Source organism: Monosiga brevicollis, genomic scaffold (assembly GCF_000002865.3).
Source record: "Monosiga brevicollis MX1 MONBRscaffold_16 genomic scaffold, whole genome shotgun sequence".
Classification (NCBI taxonomy): domain Eukaryota; class Choanoflagellata; order Craspedida; family Salpingoecidae; genus Monosiga; species Monosiga brevicollis.
The window spans coordinates 503,439-522,722 of NW_001865053.1; the positions used below are offsets into that span (position 1 = coordinate 503,439).

General features: G+C 55.0%; 4 protein-coding genes across 4 annotated transcripts; 2 read left to right on the forward strand and 2 right to left on the reverse strand.

Annotated features, from left to right (window-relative positions):
• Positions 1–410: 410 nt before the first annotated feature.
• Positions 411–3,706, forward strand: MONBRDRAFT_26928 (uncharacterized protein; the record flags this gene model as incomplete). The annotated part of the gene is made up of 11 exons (XM_001747270.1): positions 411–554; positions 677–802; positions 894–1,001; positions 1,098–1,153; positions 1,240–1,312; positions 1,392–1,460; positions 1,571–1,695; positions 1,833–1,995; positions 2,145–2,389; positions 2,547–2,739; positions 3,104–3,706. The coding sequence occupies 11 exons, from the start codon at positions 411–413 to the stop codon at positions 3,704–3,706; spliced, it is 1,905 nt and encodes a 634-aa protein (XP_001747322.1).
• An 800-nt stretch (positions 3,707–4,506) lies between these two features.
• Positions 4,507–6,156, reverse strand: MONBRDRAFT_37775 (uncharacterized protein; the record flags this gene model as incomplete). Its single annotated transcript, XM_001747367.1, has 2 exons — positions 4,697–6,156; positions 4,507–4,562 (listed from the first exon to the last, which is right to left on the reverse strand). Coding segments are annotated over exons 1-2 (1,512 nt in total), but the record flags the coding sequence as incomplete, so codon positions are not given.
• Positions 6,157–9,067: 2,911 nt separating this feature from the next.
• On the forward strand, positions 9,068–16,328 carry MONBRDRAFT_33144 (uncharacterized protein; the record flags this gene model as incomplete). The annotated part of the gene is made up of 17 exons (XM_001747271.1): positions 9,068–9,117; positions 9,266–9,329; positions 9,416–9,477; positions 9,586–9,700; positions 9,798–9,851; positions 9,980–10,441; positions 10,525–10,592; positions 10,783–11,018; positions 11,135–11,238; positions 11,876–11,950; positions 12,140–12,232; positions 12,892–13,002; positions 13,084–14,110; positions 14,270–14,386; positions 14,475–14,575; positions 14,735–15,838; positions 15,894–16,328. Coding segments are annotated over 17 exons (4,278 nt in total), but the record flags the coding sequence as incomplete, so codon positions are not given.
• Positions 16,329–18,095: 1,767 nt separating this feature from the next.
• Positions 18,096–18,899, reverse strand: MONBRDRAFT_26931 (uncharacterized protein; the record flags this gene model as incomplete). The annotated part of the gene is made up of 4 exons (XM_001747368.1): positions 18,096–18,444; positions 18,538–18,587; positions 18,723–18,790; positions 18,890–18,899. The coding sequence occupies 4 exons, from the start codon at positions 18,897–18,899 to the stop codon at positions 18,096–18,098; spliced, it is 477 nt and encodes a 158-aa protein (XP_001747420.1).
• Between the last annotated feature and the right edge of the window lie 385 nt (positions 18,900–19,284).

The following is a 19,284-nucleotide window of genomic DNA, read 5'->3' on the forward strand; positions in this document are numbered from 1 at the left end:
AGAGAGAGAGAGAGACAGAGAGAGAGAGAGAGAGAGAGACAGAGAGAGAGAGACACACACACACGCAGGAAGAGAGACAGAGAGAGTGTGTGCATGTGTGTCGAAATCAAAAGCCTGACAAGACAACGGTTAACAGTTGCACAGCTTTAACGGCTCTTGCATTATACATATCCACACACACGATAAACGTGGTCCGCCCCTTCTCTTTTGCTTTTTTGTTTTTTGACGTGTGCTGGCGCGTGTGTGTGTGCGTACATGTAATGTATAACAACAAAAGGGAAAAATGTGTGACAAGTGGTAATCAAGACGAATGGGACAAAGCTTGGAGTCGTTGTCAGCATTATTATGGGTTATTGTCAGCATTTATTGTCAGACGCGCGATGCTGCTCATGAAGACGGTGACGGCGGCGATGCAGCGGCTGCTGCGCGCAGTGATGGTGGTGCTGCTCTTGGCCGGGACGGGTCGGGTGATGATGGGTGGGGAGATCCTGATCGGTGGAGCACAAGCGCTTTCGGAATCGGAAAAGGCCATGGTGCTAAATATATGGCAGGAGGTGTGTCTTGATCAGCATGGCACAATCACGCTCGTGCTACTGCCTGACCGTGGCGTGGCTTGTGTGTGTGTCTGTGTGTGTGTGTGTGTGTGTGTGTGTGTGCGCGCGCTCGCTCTGGTTAGGCCAACAACGCTTTCGCCGTGGGCCAGCTCCAAGATGCTATCAAGGGATTTTCATACCTGAGCGAGATCCTGCCCATGCCTGCCCCCTTTATCAATTTGGCCATCTGCTATGAGAAGCTCGGCCAGGTACCACACCTCAAACTGCTCTGATCGATCCTGCTTCTGCTGCTGCTCCACTCAAGCGTCTCCCTGAACCGATCGCCTGCGTTTGCGGCAGTTTCCTGAAGCCGGCAGCACCTTTGACAGTGCCATGGCCAAGTTCCCGGATAGCCACGAAACACACATGGCAGCCTGCCGCTTCGGCGCCGGGCTACTCAATCGCCAGGTATGCCAGAATATCAACGCACCGCCCACCCACAGGCTTTCTCATACCCCGTTGATGCACCAGTCTGACTCAAAAGCAAACTCCCGACCACGATAGATGCACAACATCTACGATGCAAAGTCGACGCTCGTCGCTTGTGGCACGGCACTGAGGTAAGACTCGCCTCTGCTGCCCCCAAGTCGAGCAGACCACCCAGCCAGAAGTTCCGCCACTCAGCCGCCCTTTGTACCCACCTCAGACTCAAGCCTGACGACGTGGAAAGCATCATCATGTATGGCTCCACCCTCGTCCTCGTAATGGACTTTGCCGAGGTGGGGGCACCATCATCCTCCATCACGTGGCACTCACCCGCGGCTACCGCCACGCCCTCACCTCTGTGCCCCATCATAGGCCGCTCGGGTCTTGAAGCAAGCGCTGCCGCTCGTTCAAAACGATCGGGAGACACAGATCCAGGTTTTGGTAGGCACTAGCTCCACTCTGCTGCCTTTGGCGCGCCATTACCTCATGCATCATCTGGCCACCGATCCACACTCAAGCCCTTTGCCGTTCCTTTTTTTTCTCCTTCGTAGTCCAACCTGGCCTTGGCTTATCTGCGCGGCGGCTTCCAAGCCGAAACCCTGGCCACCGCCCAAAAAATGCAAGAACTCTTTCCTCATGAGCCGCGAACCGATACCACCGTCGCCTCTGCCCGCACGTATGTAATTTGGCGCAATTCACACACATGCTCTCTTGCTTGATCTCGCTCGCTCTCTATGTTGATGCACCGCCGAAAGCTTCAACGCTTATCTTTCACTTTCGTCCGCTCGCCGACTTGACCGACTTGGCTTGCAGTGTCCTCGTTCCCTACGACCAAGAGGTCATTGACATTATGCGGCGCAGTATTCGGCGCGAAGCAGCCACCATTGGCCCCATTGATCCAGCTTGTACAGCCTCTGGCTGGTCCGTGGCGATCAACTGGACCGAAGCCGAGCACATCCCAAGCCTTCGCATTCGCGTAAGGCGTCCCTTTTCTTGTTTCTGCTATCCCACCCTTCCCTTCCGTTCATCTTCTTTTTCTCGCACACTGTGCCTTACTTTCCTCATATTTTTCTACGTTCGTGCCGCGATGTGTGACGCTGTGCCTGCGATTTTCATGCTTGGCAGCCAATCTCTGACCCTAGCAAAGAGCCACTGGTAGACTATGGATCCGTTGACCTGCTGCGCCAAGCTGAGCCAGCCGCTGAACTGGAGATTCGATCCCAGTTCCGCGAGCGCGCTGTGGTGTTTGTAGAGATGCCCGCCGCCTCACTTTGGGGCTTGACAGGCATCTTGGCTCACAGTTGTACCATACTGGCTGCCAGCCTGCAATGGGAACTCGAGGTCACACCATTGTCCCAACTCGAGCCACGGTGCGCCACAACAACCGTCATTGCTCATCACCATCTCAATAAAGAAGAAAAGAGAAAGAAAGCAACACACTTTTGCCGAAAACACGCGACCTTTACTGCTTCTCGATGTGGGCTCGCGACACCAACAGTCACCCTCTTGCATTTGCCGGCGGTTTAGATTCGTGCAAACCGTTACCATCACTGACCCCGTCGTGTCGACGCTGCCGCTCAAGAATTTAAAGAACTATTATCATTGGTTGTGCGAAGGCCTGCCGAGAGCTCTGTGGGCTTGGCACCATACGTTGCAGGAAAACCCCGCCGCCAAACTCCTTGTCCCGACGCTGCAACCCTTTATGCAACAGAGTCTTGAGGTTTGCATGCCAGGTTCTTGCTTTGTTGACACAGACATGCAGGCCTTTGTGCAGCTGCTCAGTGGTCCCCCGATGCCTTGTTTCCTTAGCTTGTTGGCATTCCCTTGTCACGAGTGCTCCAGTTTAGCCCTCAGAATCATAACGTGCACTACCAATTTGTCAATTCCTTCAGCTTTCTTGATTGGTCTCCACGTCAAGGTGCTACGCATGCTACCTGCCACGCTCTGCTCTGCTTGCGGCAGGGCCTCTATGGCATCTCGCTCATCCCGGGGTAAACCGCCGTGCCTCTTCAGATGAACCTTTTGGCTCTCTACTCGAAGATGCCTGGTCCCCCTACTCGCCACCTCGCTGGCTTTTGCGTCAGCTGCGTGATACTCTACTCCAGCGCATTGGCCCCAGCTCTGCCTCGCCCATTGTGGTTTACGTCTCTCGAAGTGCCTCAAAGGCCGTGCGGTCCGTTTTGAATGAAGATGATGTCATTGGTCAGTGCCGTGATGCCCCAAGGCTGCTCAAGCGCTTTGCTCTGCTGAATACGCTGCCCTCGAATGTGTTAATCCGCCATTGCCCACCTACAATAGCTACGTTGGAGGCAACGGTATCTGCTCTTGGACAACGGCTGATTGTACATCGTGGAACCGAGTCGCTCCGCGAGCAACTGGCCCTGTTTGCTCAGGCCCGGGTCGTTGTAGCTGCTCATGGTGCCGGTGTCTCCAATACCATTGTTTGTGGCTCCGGCACTCAAGTCGTGTTGCTGCCCATGTGGCCAATGGTCGATCACACCTTTGTTCACTTGGCCGCGGCCCTGGACCATGAGATCATCCTGGCGCCCTCGGTGCGCTCATACTATTATGGAAACTTTGGTAGCCTTACCTCGACCCAGCTCGAAGAGCTGGCTTCGGCGACCCGCCAAGCCATTCAAGCAGCCGACTGGGCCCCGACCGTTCGTCGTCATCCGGATGAGCTTTAAATGCCATGAAACACGATTGACATGGCTTTATACCTTGTTGTTCAATGCCAAATGCACTACGACCACCACAAGGACGCTGTTATTTTTGTCAGCTTGCATTTCACCGCCAGTGTGTGAGCATGCAGTTGAGCAGTAGGATAAGTCTCTATTTCATTGTTTTCGAATTGAAAGTGCATCCTCGCACAACTTGGGCTTGCCGAAACCTACAGTTGTTAAAATGTTTGATTTGGAGCCGACATCAGCAAGATGATGTGCTTGTGGAACATGTTCTTGCACTGTGAACCACTGTGACAGTTGCTCGATTACACAAAGAAAGCCAGGCGTGGCACAAGATGTTTGGATCAAACAGTACAACACTCGACACCACGGTACCCATCTGGATGGCCAGGTATAAAGTGCCCTGCACCCAACGCACAGGTGGGGTGCAACGGGAAAAGGGTGGCATAGAGGAAATGGCATGCTGCCCACAACACACACAGATGTGTGCGCTTAGGAAGAGCAAAAACAACACTAGCACAAACATATGATAGCTTCGGTCATTTAGCTGTAATTGTTGAGCTCGTTACACAACGCTAAGCGTCGCAGGTTGGCCAGGCAACATGCTGACACCTCAGCGACATCGTTGCTTTTTGAGCCAACCAGATCTACGTCATTTGTGACCCAACAGGCATGCTCTGAGTGAGGCGCTGCCATTGTTTTTCGGCCCGAGCGGGGTTGACATTCACAAGAACGCCATTGCCAGGGACTCACCGAGCAGGTGCGGAACAACGTTTGCGTTGTGCATGACGATGCAATTTTCGGCATCCTTGCTGAGCTCATGCAAAGCGCGTGCCGTTTGGCCACGCACACCATCATTCTGCCATTGCAATTGGGATGAGGAGGAAGGATGAGAAAGGAAAAAAAAAGTTTAAAAATCCCTGATGCAACCATTCAGACTTGACCAGATGAGACCTGGGACCACCGGAGAAGCAGCAACAAGAACACACGCACCTTGGATCGTAGAAACTTGGCCAAGGGGGCCACGGCGCCGTACTCGCCAAAACTGATGCGGTTGTTTCCAAAGCTGCAGCAGTTGGCAATGGCTGCTGCCAGGTGCTCGCGGAGCAGATCTTCCTTGGTGTCCACCAAATCGCAGAGAAGCGGCACAACCGCGTGATCCGTAATGACGGCCAAGTTCTCCTCATCCTTGGCAATCTGTGCAACGGCTGCACAGACCGCAGCAACGACTTCAAGGTGCTCTGACTTGAGCAGACCAACGACCAGCTCAACACCGCCGACAAAGGAGCGAACGAGCGCTCCGGCATCCCGAGCATTTTCAATGCACGGACCAATGGCCCAAGCCGCCGATGCAACAACATTAATGTTCTCTGACTTGAGCAGTGACCAGAGAAGGCGCACGCCATCCAGCTTGTCAATAACGTCCATGTTTTCCTTGGAGGCAGCAGCCGCGCCCACAGCGCGCGTGGCATTAATTAACAGCTCGTAGTTGGTGCTGGTCAGTAATTTGACCAAGGGCTCAATGCCGCCCGTGGTGCGGATACTTTTGCACGAGTCAGGGTTGACGGCCAGTGCCGCCAGCGCCCCTGCCACATTGGTAAGGACCACCTCATCGCCGTTCTTGAGAAGGCCCACCAAAGCATCCACCGCCTTGAGCTCGGAGAAGCGCTTGACATTTTGTGGATCGGCCGCGCATTTCCAGATGGCGCCCGACGCACCCTCCAGCAAGTGCTGGTCGGAGCTACCCTGCAACAGGGCCACCAACGGGGCGAGGCCATCGCACTCGCGCACCAGCGCTTGAGTGGCAGCGTCCTCTGCACACTTGAAAATGGTCATGGCACTGTGCGCCTGCAGACTGCCATTCTGTTTGCGTAGATTCTCCACCAGGAAGGGGATAAGGCGGTACTTGCGAATGAGGTTGCGATAGGTGGGATGGCTGGCACATTCCTGCAGCACACCAACAACGGGAACGAGCAGCTCCACGTTGTCCGATTGAAGCAGTTGCGCCAATAGATCAACGGCGCCTGCACTCAGAATGTGTTCTTTGTTCTTGCTCGACTTGGAGCACATCCACAGCATTTGCGCGCCGGCGCGCGCAACATCGTGCTTGTCTTGTTCCAAGCCCTGGCGCAGCAGAGCAACTCCGCGACCAATACCGCCGTAGAAGCGCACCATGCGGCGATTGCGAGGGTTTTCGGCGCAGTTGGCCAAGGTCAAGGCTGCATTGACTTTGATCTCGTCATTTTCGTCATCCAGAAGTTGCACAAGCGGGCGCACCCCGTTCATGTTGGCCACGTCGCGCTTCACAAAGTAGTCGCGCGAGGCATCCTTCAAGATCTCAAGGGCACCAATGCGGCACTTGACATCCTCGGTATCCAAGAGGTTCACCAAAACGTCGAGGCCATCACCGTGGCGCAGGGCATACTGGCACTCTGGGCTGGCGGGGTTCATGTCTCGCAGCAAGCAAAGTGAAATCAAGGTTGCAGTTTCGTTACCGCCCGCCAAATACTTGACTGCAAAATATGCACGCCCAAGCAGGCATGTTAAAACCGTGAGGGCAGAAGCGCGGCTTGCAGAGGCAAAGGAAAACGCGAGCTACGCACCCAACTTTTGGACGGCCCAGTACTCGGAAGGAAGCTCCTGGTCTTTGAGAGGGCGCTCATCAAGCTCGACCTCGTCAAGATCATCCTCGCTCTCTGAAAACTCTTCGACAGGGCGTATCGGCTATCAAGCAGAAAGAAGGGTGAGCGCGGCCATCAGATACTTGACAGGCCCCATGGAGCGCACAATGAATAGGTCAGACACAGCAGCACAACGCGGTGGCAAAGGGCTTTGACTTGATGGCTAGTCATGACGCTGAGAATTTACGTTGAAAAAGATCAGGTGGGAGTAAGGCCTTACCTCAAGCGTGCGGCGGGGAAGCATCGCCGAGACAGTGCGAGATGCGTGCGCTTGCAAGGTGGAGCTGGCGTTGCGGCTAATGCCCTTGTTGCGTTTGCCAGCGGCTGAGCGTTTGTCTGTGGCACTAGCATGGCTGGAGTGGCGCACAAAGCTGGAACGGCTGGTCAACATGCCATCGGCCGGCGCTGCAATGGTCAAGCCCAGATTGGCCCAGCGAGGGGAAGGCTGCAGCACACGACGGCGCTGGGCGCCCTTGGCTGCGGCAGAGGGACCACCCCGCTTGGTGTTGCTTAGCGAGCTGGTATCGGGAATCAAGGCTGCCACAGTAGCCCGCCGCGTTTGTTGCTGCGCATTGCAAAAAAAAAAGGAGGGGGCCAAACGAAATGCAAACACGGGCCGCAAAATAAGTTGCTGTCAAGTCTGCACTACTACAATGGATTGCCTCGATGTAGTGGGTTGCGTACCTTGGAAGGCTGATTCTCAATGGTATCGGCAAAATGGGGCGACACGCCCTTGAGAAGGGCTGTAAGAGATGTATAGGTTTGACCGATACGTGCATCCTCTTCCGAGCTTTTAGCTCGCCAAAACCCTTCCTTGTTCACGACGATGAAGCAACCCTCTGCATCACGAGGCTTGCAGATGATATAGCCTAGATCGCCGTGCTCACGACGCCATGGCGGAGCACGAACGCCGTTGGAGAAGGTGTAGGCGTTTTCCCAGTCAATGCTGTCCAAGCAATCCTCGTCCTCGGGACCAGCATAACTCTTGAGCGTCTCCAGCTCTGCTTCAGCCGCAGACATGGTCACCTTGTCGTCGGGGACGCTGGGCTGCTGTGGTAACGCGTCGTCGACAAACGACAGCAGGTGAAATAACGCTGGCGTGCAACTCGACAAAAGGTGAGGGCGGGCGCGGCTCGTACCGTGGCGCCATTGGCCTGTTGCAGCTTGACATCAGCCACATGCAGTACATGCACCAGGTTGATAAAGGTCTCGTCCTCCTAGAAAAGATCAAGGCGGGACGGATGGTCAGACGGTGATACGCCAGCATGAGCTCTTCCTTAAGCAAGTTGGACGTACGTCTTCAGGTTCCGTCACCGCTTTGAGATTGGCCCCGTTGCCATATGCTGAGCCCAGGATGTTGGCAGCAGGGTCCGGATTGGCTGCATTGGTGCACAACCGGCATGAGGTTGCATGGGAAATAAGATGCATTGACGCATCCCCTGTCATGGCAAGGCTGAAGAAATACTGGCAAGACGATGACGCACCGGCAATGACTTGACGCAACTCCTCGACTTGGTCGGCTCCAGCCACGGCTAGAATTTGCAGAAGAGAGCGAAGGGTGTCCACAGAGACCACGCCCTCGACCTTTTCGACCTGCAGAGTCATCAAACGTGAGCGCCAGCTCATGGGACAAACGGGTCGTTCTGGGGCTGTGCAAGAAGAGGGGGCCCCACCCACCGTCTCAGGGAGCTTGTCTTCGCTGAGCTGAGTCGTCCACTTCAAGGGAGTCTTGAAGCTGATCTGTAGTCACATGTGTGCGTGTTCGTGTCAGTGCAAGCGGCAGATTCCGCAACCAAATGCGCGGTTGTTGACTTGGCGTGTTGCGCGTATCGAGCTTCTGACCTGAGCTTCCGTAGCATTATCCGCCACCAAGACTTCAAGCTCTTTGGCAATCTGGCTGAGAAGACGGTCAACAGCCGGGGTAGGCTTGAGCGCCTGACCGGCCAACTGAGAATGAATCACGCCCATCGTGTTCCCAGCTCAAACTGGGAGATAGGAGACAAAGAGCCAGCGTGAGATATCAAACGATAGCAAAGGCCAGGCTGAGGTACGGCTGCCCGGGCCACCCTATCGCTGGACTTGATGTTTGCAACAGGGATGTGTGACCGCAACGCCTTGCAATCCTGCCTCAAGCCCAGACGTCCTCTTCCTTGATCCGGTTCGGCAGACGATTCACTCACAAAGAGCATCAGGGACGAGCAGTGATGGTGGACTCCAATAACGCAGTCACAACGACGCGAGTGAACGTGATCTGTTCAATGCACGCTCTCCGCCACCAAAACTACCCACGGCCTCGTCCCGCTCAAGTCCGATTTGACCGCGGAGGAGCGTGTAGCGATTTGCGACCAGACGACACGATGCGCGCTGCACACAGGCGAGAAAAGTTGGTCGCTAGCGTTCTTCGCCGTCGCCAAGGCCAATGTAAAACTGAATAACTTTTCGCTTTGAAAATACCAATAACACAATACAGATATTTGATAAGCAAACCTTGTTTTGTCGACAATAAATTTCCATCTGACAAATCTGACAAATCATGTACCTCTCTATTCTAATCTCAATGTTCTCGGCTTTCAACTTTTGCGTCGCGCGTTTGTGTGTAACGGTTTTCAGTGCGTGACCAGCAGCAAACGCGCAGCAGGGCGGCGGCGGCGGCGGCGGCGGTGGCCGTGCTTGTGCCGATACGATGAGTGCGCGGCGTGCAAGCCGTACAAGTGACAAGACCAATGATGTTCGGTAAGCCTGGCTGGTGGATCACTGACTGATGTGCTGTACCTGTATCTCGATCGAATGCACACAGCAAGAGTGGCTGAGCTCGTGGGATCCGACCCGAGCTGAGGGGTCCAGGGCACCTCTTCACGGATCCGAGCTGCTGTTATGTTAGGCTGACCGTCAACAATTTGGTCTGGTGCAAGCTGAAAAAGATTCCACATTGGCCCTGCATTGTGGTGCGTGATGATTGCTCTCCGATGTAGCGCGGCGTGTCGTTTGACAAAGAAAGCCTCAAATACTCTGCGTCCGCCCTGCCGTGTAGACCAGCGACAAAGAAGGGCCGCAGCGCTTTGAAGTGACGTTTTTAAATGACAAGGGGGCCATGTATGTACCGTGATTGCGGGCAACTCGTTCATATGTGTTTCTTCTCGCGCGCGAGTCTGTGTGTCTTGCTTGACACGCATCGCATCTCCACGTCCTCCGCCGCTGTAGCGAGGATGTGCGGGTCAAGGATCTCTTTTACTGGATGGATGAACGACGCGAGGCCTGGGAGAAAGCTGGCCGGCAAAAGCACACTATGCCCAATTTTCCCGGTGCTGTTGAGGAGGTTTGTATGCGACCACCAGTCGGCTTGCCCGTGGTTCACTGCGCCAGCATTCGCACCTGGCCATGGCCTTGACTTGCTGCCCCTCCGCCGATAACAGGCTCAGAAACACTTGAAGCAATATCCCAAGATTGCGCTGGACTACTATCTAGGCGTAGGTGGACCATCACTTTCCTTGCATGCACGCACACCCTCACACACACGCACACACCGCACCGCCTCAGTCGATGGCCCATGCCTGTGAGCCTGTTGATGAACCTCACATGTGGGGCGACGATGTAGGCGGACAAGGGATCGCCCCCTCAGTCAAAGGCCAAGAAGCCTGCACGCCGCTCTTCTACACAGGATCCAGCACCCATGCGACGCAGTCGCTCCACGCCTCGATCTGGTTCGGGCTCGGCACAGACCAACGAAACAGAGCCACGCCGCCAGTCACATTCTCGCTCAGGTAGCTCGCCGGCTTCTGAAGCCGTCAAGGACAAGAACAGCCATCAAAGAGGGCAGACATCAACCCCTGCTCTGGATCGCAAGCACAGCAGCAGTCGGGCGACGTCAGCCGGCTCCGGATTGCGCCGGCGATCGTCAACCCGACTGCAAGACAGAAACGGCAACAGCGACAGTGACAGTGATAGTGACGGTGACCTACCTGACGTTTTGACAACGGCTAGCAACTCCAAAGGATTTCCCAAGGGCAGCATCGTCTGGGCCAGCTTGAACGGCCGCACCAACTTCTGGCCTGCCAAGGTATGCATGCCTTTTGGCCTCACATCCTTGCGCAGACGCCTTGAACGCCCAGTCACATCTCCAACATCTGGCGCCCGCATTAGGTGAAGGAGGACAGCACATCAAACCGGGCGATGGTCCGCTTCTACAACTATAAAAAGGGTACACAGGCGTGAGTGACCACGCGTATGCTATCAGCAGGAGGTTGACGCGACTTGGGCAAAACCTAACAACATCACGTGATGCCACGCAGGCAACTCTGTTACTGCCGGGCTTGGGACAAATACCCCAAGGGTGCGCTTTGGCCGGACATGGAAATTTACTCTCAGATGTTTCTGCGCGTGCGCCTGTGCTCAATCTAGTGCTACGTTCCTCATAGACTGCAAGAGCGAGAAAATTCGCAAAGCCATCGAATTGGCAACAGTGGCTCTTCGAGCCCGGCAGCGGCGAGAAAAAGCCGAGGATGACATGGATCGACTTTTGAATCGAAAAGGGGATGTTTTGAGCAGCTCGTCTGAGGCATCCGAGTCAGAGGCCACTAGCATGCCCCCCCAAAAGCGATCGAAGCGCCCAAGCACCACAGCACCCCATCAACAAGGTAGCCAAAGGCGGGCACTTTCATGATTATGACCTTCTTTTTTTTGGCTCCTTGTTTGACCTACTGCGACGTCAGCATTGCACCGCAACTCATGGTTGTTCTCGGGGGTGTTTTAGATGGCCGGCGAGCACACCGTGTGCGAGCCCGCTCCCGGGTGGTGGAGACGGATACCCAGGTGGCCACTGTGAGCGCCGTCATCAAGCGTCATGTCAGAGGCAAGGTTCGTTGCGGAAGGTCTTTGGTGGCACATTGGCATGTTGATGCATGCTCGTGTCTCCCTCTTGTCGTGTTGTCCAAGCACGAACTTTCCTGAGCAACGCTCCAATTCCTTGCCTCTGATATCGTTGTGCTCGCTGATTGGCCCCGCGCTCCTTTTCGTTTGAATCGAAGGTGTCGTGGTCGCCCGAGTTTGAGGACGGCGACAGTGAGGAGGAGACGACAGAGGCAGATATGCCCGGCAGGATGTCAATCGATCCTCAGTCACTTTCTGCGGCCGACCAAGAATGTTTTCAACGACTTGAGTGTGTCCCTCTCCGTGATGACTGCACAATGTGTTTTTGGTTGTTGTTGTTGTTGGTATGGGAGCAGGGCTCATACCTGTCTCTCTCATCGTGTTGCCCCCATCCCTCTTGAACATCTGTAAACAGCTCATTCCTGGAGCAATTTGAGGAGCTATTGCCACGGTGCCAGCCCCACGTGCTGGATTTATGCGCTCGGAGGGTATCTGATAGTCCCCTTCTCAACATGTTTGACAACTGGAAGGAATCGTCAGCGGTACAGTCTGCGCGGCCTGATTCCCTTGCTGAGAGCATGGGCTTCTATAGTTGACATGTCTCTCGTTGACCTTACTGCTGCAGAAGCTGGAGCAAAGCCTGGCCCAGCACATGAGCTATGGCCCTCTTGCCACGGGCTATAAGAATGTCGACGAGTTGGTAAGACATGGCTTGTCACCTACATTATTTTTCTTCGTGATGCCTCCGTTTTCGCCTTGACCATCACGGGGAGTTGAGGTCCAGCCCCCTCTCATCGGATGGTCTGGATGGCTCGCTACGCAGCGAAAAATGGCGTCTGAACAAGTTTCGTCTTGGGTCGACGGGGCTCCATCTGGATGCCCAACTCAGCCACACAGGCGCCGCATCTTTTGTGACCTCGTTTGTCTTCCCGAGGCCATCATCCAAGCCGCTGCGCTGCATGACAACGTGCCTTTGAGTGAGGTGCGCCCTGCTTGCATTGCCTTGTTCCTTGCCAAAGATGATGAGCGCCCCGAACGGTCTCGCCCATGTGTGCTGGCGATTTCTGATGCGGTTGCCGGCATCAGGCTCGGGAGCAGGTGCTCGCGGGTCGGCGATGGCAACCAGAAGTGCTGCGAATGCGGATTTATGCGCAGCTCGGGCCCGATAGAGAAGAGCTTGCTGACGCGAGCGAGGATGCCAGCGAGGGCGAAGGCATGAGTGAAGGTGAGAATGCAGAGTAGCTCCCAGAAGACAAACCCCTCAACGGTCGCTGCTGTGTGCGGTCTCAAGTGATAAAAGAATAATGATATGCTGGCCAGTCCTTCTGATTGATTGACATGCAAGATGAATCACAAAAGGCAACGATCCTAATTGGCACACCCATGGCGGCCCCACCGCTGCCTTATGGCCATCTAGGGAGCACACACACCACAACACACACACAAATGGGAAGAAAAAAAAACCCCCCTCCCCCAATACGACGGTGACTGTCACACACATAGATAGACGTGAGTGTCAGCTGTTTTTGGTTGTTGTTGTTGTTGTTGGTTTTGGATCCACATCAGCATCTCTTCTTGCATTTGGGGTGGCGAGCATCGAGCTGCAGCTTGACCCACTTTGCTGCCCTCACTCGGAGACAGGAACGACCGGCTGCCATGGCACAGGTGGACGAACCGCCCAAGCGCTATCACATTTTCATCAGCTACCGGGTGCAGGCATTGGCGGAGCTGGCCGAACGGCTGTGCGACAAGGTGCGCATGCTTTTGATGCTCGTCGCTCGTCGCGCCATGTCAACATAACCGCTTTGTCTGGCACCGTCACCACCCCAACAGCTGCAGCAACTGGACATTGACAACGAGCATGGCTTGCGTATCCGATGCTTTTTGGACAAGCAAAATCTGAATCATGGCGCCAGTTGGCGGCAACAATGCACCGACGCCGTGCGCGAATCCTGCCTCTTTGTCCCGCTATACAGCGAGGCCACGCTGGCCAAGTACTTGGACACGGAGGAGGATCAGTCAGATGATACCTTTCTGTACGAGCAAGCCTTGGCGCTCGAGCTTCGTCGCCAGGGCGAGATTGTCTTCATGCCTCTGATGGTCGGCACGGTGGATGATCAAGAGCGCTATACCAAGTTTTCGGGATTTGGGCGCCGCTTCAGTTCGGCCCTCGGCCCCAGTCTAGAGAGTGGCCAGACCCTGCCCATTAAAACGCTGTTCAAGCAAGCCTTTCAGGCTCAAGGCATCTTTGTCAACCCGCTGGAGCTGGGCGAGAAGGTGGTGCAGTTGGCAGACGATCTCTCCCGCCGGGTCTGGCCCAAGTTTCGTAACCGATGGCACGACCCTGCCGTGCTGCAACCCGAGGCCCCAGTCAAATGCGTTCAATGCGAGGAACTGTATATGCCGTCGCAAAATACCCGGGGCTCTTGCCGATACCACCAATACCCAGACTGGGGCAGTGTTCGTGCCTGCTGTGGCTCGACCACCGACCCTTGGCGAAAAAAGTCCCAGCTCGGCTGTCAGGTGGGCCCCCACCAGTCGCGGCACCACAACGAATATCCCTATGAGAGCAAGGTTATTCTGAGCCAAGCTTTCTGGAATGATGTGGGCAACCGCAAACGCATGCTCGTCTTGGAAAGCAGCGACTATGAAACGCCTGCTTTGAGTGTCCATGCCAAGCTGGCGTCGGCCACCACTCAAACCCGCATGACGGCCTTCAAGGGCCACTTGTGCCTCTGGCTCGGTTATGCACTGCGTGACTACGTGGCCTTTATCGGGCCTCCTGAGCTGAATCATGCCGAGCAGACGTTGTCCAATGATAGTGGCAACACCCTCATTCATCGCTTTGAGCGTGAGAACGGTGCGTTTGTGCCAGGCCCCTCAAGACGCTTGTTTTACATGCCATGTACATCCGGATGTAAATTTTTTATTCTTGTGCCCTCATCTGCGACACTGACAGCTCACTCACTCTGAAACACAACTTTTTGGTCTGATTTATCCGTTGTGGTGGGGGACACAGGCGCCTATGCAGAGGCCCACTGGGTCATGGAGGAAGGTCGCGTGGTTGGCATGCGCCTGGTGGCCAAATCAGCAACGTGCGAGGAATCATCAGGCATTGTCCTCTTCGACTGGGATGGTGAGCACGCCAAGCCCACCCCAACCCTCGTTTTTTCTTGCTTGGGTGTTTGTCTGACTCACATCTGTTGTGGGTTGTGGACGAGCAGGTAAAGACGAGATTAAGGTGCGGGAGATCAAGGATGTCAAGGATGGGCAACTTGCCGAGTATGATCCCATCGACGATGTTCCTTTGAGTTGCCAGCCCGAGGTAGGCCTATGCTGGGAAAGTGTCTGAAGCTCACGTGCTGGTCATGCGTCAACTATTCACGTGTGGGGCGCCGATACCGCTGGTCAAAGCTGTGCTTTTGCTTGACACAAACCCACGACCTCACTTGATGTATTCTGCTTTCTTCTTCGTGCTGCCTAGGCACTGTTGTCGGGTGGTTTTTGGCGGCAGATGCTACCAGGACCGGGCCGCGGGGATTTGCAACCCGGGCTTAGTCCCTGTCTCACGCTCATGACGAGCGGGGAGATGGAGGCCAACCCTGTCAATATTATTAATGCTGACGTGGAGTGCTTCAACTGGACGGTGAGCGTGATTAACAAGAGCAGCGAAGACAACATTTTGCTCAGCGTCAAGACGGAATTCGCTGTGCCCGGTGGCGAAATGCAAGCATGTCAGTTGCAAGGCGATATTCTGACAGCGCTGCCCATCAACTTGGGTAGCCGTCAGGCCACACGCGTGACATGTCGACTGATCGTGCCCGTTCCCGTGCAGCGCGGCTCTGCCATGTGGAATCGATCGGGGCTGGCTCGGCTACACCCTGTGCTCTTCAAGCTGGCCGTGACGGACATGCACGGCGAGACGGCAACGTTGCTGCACGAATTTCGAAACCAGGTGGCCTGTCTACCCGAGCCCCGCGAGAACAGCAACGAACTCCTGCGGCTCCCTATCGACTCGGGTAGCTGCCTGGATCGGTCCTTCCTGACCATGTCGGTGGAGGGTGAGGACAAACTCTGCATCCACGGGCTATCCTCGCGCCTGGAGATGACTCGGGAAGTTCAGCGTTGCCTGGTGTACAAAGCCATCCGTGACAAGACTGATTACTTCAACATCGACATGAAACTTCACGCGGATGTGCCACATCAACTGGGTATCTGGGTCGATCGGTCGCTGCGTCGCTGCGTTGCTCTAACGCTTGAGCTCCAGGGCGAGCTGGCCACCGTGCGGGCGATTGTTCCGATGCCGTTTATGGCACGAAGCGTGCACGAAGCGCTAGACCCTGCTGCTCCAGTATCAAAGGCGTCCCGCCAGCTAACTTCCCTCACTCTACAGCAGAGTTTTGCCGACTGGGCGGTCCGCCCCGGTGCAGACGAGCCCGAGTGGTTTAGCGTGGAAAAGGTTCTACAACATCAGCCATTTGTAGCTCCTGACTGGCAGGCGTACCTGCCCCTTGCGCAGCGTGTGGGCTTGACTGAGTCCCAAAACGACGCCCCAGTGGGACGGGAGCGCACCGAGACCATGCCAAACGTGGCAACCCTACTACGCACGCTCCTGGCACGCATGGATGCGCTCGACGCCAAAGTTGACCGCGTCGAAAGCCTCCTCCTACGCCAGGCGCACCAATGAGCATTATCACGGGACAGGGAAGCAGCAGCAGGGACATGCTGACAATTCATCCAGAAAACCACCGATTTTCAATATTCGAGGTGTATTTGTTAGATATCCACATTGCAATCTTATCGTAATCACCCTGATGGAAGAAGTAGAAAATCAGGCAGATCATGCAGCAAGGCCTGAACCACTAAAGGTTAACCTCAAGCTTCATCCCCCAAAGGTACATGAAGCGAATCATGGAGAAGATGAAGATGAAGACAGAGAGAGAGAAAGGATACAAAGTATCACGCGGTCTCTCTCTCTCTCAGTTTTCTCTCTCTCTTCGTTCTCTCTCTCTCTCTTGGCTGACACGCGCTCGCTCGGACGGAACTTGGTCGACGGAGCCGACAGCTTTGACGAGACGGTGCAAGCGGCCAATAGAATTTCATCCAGTCAGGGTGTGGATTCACAGCACGGCCTGCTTTCACTCCTCCTTTGAACTGGTCTCAAGCACTTGAGGAGGTTCGACAACCCGGCCTCGACGAGACAGCGCACGCGGTGCAGCGCGAGTCGAAGCGTTCTTATGCTGCTGCCCGTGTTCCATAGATTATCCAACCTTGGATCCTGTCATCTTGACCTCCAACCCCCTTGGTATTCCAATCCCATCATCATGTCTCTTGGACGCATTCTTGCTGGTTTCGTGGTCGGTGGCGTGCAGGTGTTTGCGCGTGCCTTTCAGCAGGCCTATCGGGAGGCAGCCGCTGGTGTGTGCCATGCTCCCCGTGTAGTCGTACACCCCCGCAGCATTCCAGTCAAACTTGGCATTCAGGCTTACGCATGACCACACATCAATTCTCCCGGCTTCGCTGAGAAGACGCACCCATGCGCGTTGGTTCATCCTTGCTCTTTGACCATTTTTAGGTGGTGGCAAGCAGGCAGCCGGTGCCGCCAATGCAGCAAAGAACGCCGCCGGCCGCAGCGTACGGACGGGCATGAGCATTGATGTATGTCCAAGTACCATTTGCTTGATCTTCAGTTCATCGGTCGCCTGAAAGGGGAACGCTGTCCCGGGTTTCCCTGCATGTGGCGTTGTGTGCTAGTGTCACTTGTCTGTTTTATGCGCGCAAAACGTGCCAAGCTTTAATCTTCTTCTCAGTTGTGAAGGAAGGGATCCTAATGCCTCAAGCTTCTCACTTGCTCCGTGCATGGCGATATGACGATATCGGCAAACACAGGAGGCGCAAAAAATCTTGAACATCGAGTCGACCGCAACACTCGAAGAAATTAACCAGGTACCCACCCCCGCCCTGACACCGTTGTGTGCAGCCGCCATACTTCATCGGTGGCAAACTCATTCTTGTGCGCCTCTTGAGTCAGAAATATGACCAGCTCTTCCAGCTGAATGACAAGAAGAAGGGCGGCAGCTTTTATTTGCAATCCAAGGTTTGAATTTACTTGACTGGCGTATAGCATGACTTGAAGCTTGCGCCTTTTTTTTTGGCAGGGGTGGCTTTTGTGGTTGCAATCATTCACCCGCTGTACCCAACTCACCTGATCTGGGTGTGTAGATCTATCGCGCACGCGAAACTTTGGAACAAGAATGGCCGGAAAAGTTTGCAGAGGCCAAGACCTCGGATGCTAAATCCAGCGAGAGCGCTAGCTCGGAAACGCCCAAGGCGTCGGATAAGGACGAAAGCAAGGCTTAAACCCATGCCCATCTTCAGTACGCTGGTCAATCGGCGGAAACTTGAGTAACATCAAGCGTTGGTTTGTTCCTTTCCTTTTTCTTTGACTTTCCATTCTTCCTGTTTTCTTGGGTGGTCATGGGTGAGCTTGCACCTGGACCCCTCCTAGCACACACCTCACAGTCTAGACCGAATGGGCCATGGATCTGGCGCAACCAATTCATGGTCTGCTCATAGAGCTCCTACAAAATGATTTGTGCATCTCTTTGGGTCTGTTCTGGGAGGGCAATTGCAGACAGAAAGGAAGAAAATTCCCGATGGCCGCCTTTCTAGACCGATTTGAGGGACCGCGGCTTCACGTGTGATGCGCGGCATTTGCTTGGGCATGGATGTCTGCGTCCAGTGACTGAGAAATGAATAAATTGACGCTCGAGCAGGAGCATGCAGTTTTCTTTTGAATCAGGACTATCCTTTGGTGGGACGAGGGAGTGTTGGCCGCCAGCGGTTCAAATCCGGCGCCAGCGGAAGAAGAGGAAGGCACCAGCGGCCAGCATGAGCGTGTTGTGGAGGACACGACGCACGCTATCGTCGCGTCGCACGAGGACGGTAAAATCGTCGAGATGGGCCGGCAGCTGCACGCTAGTCAGCTCGGGCGCATCAGGGCGCTTCAGCACCTGGTAGGCAGCCATGGGATCATCTTGCCAGCCGAGGTCGTAGCTGATACCACAAAGCAACCCAAGACCACCCAGTGGCAAGAGAACGGTCTTGAGCGGCGCATGCATGGCACCGCCTACCAAGCAGCCCAGGCTAGCAAGGACCGCTGTCTTGTGCATCAAATTGCCCACTTGAATAGAGCTGATCACCAAACAAAACACGCCAGATGAGCCCGAGACAGCACACCGCGCGACTCTGGCACGAGATGATCCCACACAGTCAGCAACACCACACCTGGCCACACGACCGCTCAGCTGATTGTCCTCAATCACAATGACGCTGACCTGGCGATTGACAACAACAAACATTTGAGGTTGGCCAGGACGCGAACATCCGGCATTTGGACTCTTGGGAGTCAACTGCTGCAGACGTGTTCGCGCCAGTTGAACACCTGCATGGGGTGCATAGGGCTAACGTACCTTGGAGGCCATGAAGCGCTCTAGTGCTGCATCCTGCAACTCGTCGCGAGGCACGACGCCATAGTTTTCTGCAGATGACAAATCAACGCAGGGTGCCCAGCAGCTTGGTCAGAGAGTCCATAGCACAAGACAGTGCATCGGGAACGCAGGGACCAACCCAGACGTACCTTCTGCCATGTTGTGACCAACTTCAAGAGCAAAGCCCGTCTACCACCCACCAATGCCCAGCCCCGCCCCGCCCCGCCCAAAACAGTCACTTGCACACTGGCCTTGACCCGCGACGAGCCACGAGCAACGAGCAACGAGCCACGAGCCACGAGCCACGAGCCACGAGCGCAAAGAGTGTGCGCGGCGAACGTGAAAAAAAGGCATCAAACGAGCAGAGCGAGAGAGAGACGAAGGAAGTTGCTTGAAATTTTCACCCGAGTGTGGAAGATCAACGAAGGCAGTGACCATCAAAGTTGAATCCATTTGTATGCGAACTCAGTGATGATATCGTCACTTGGCTCAAAAGCAATAAAAGAAATCGAGCAAGAGCGAGAGAGAGAGAGAGAGAGAGAGA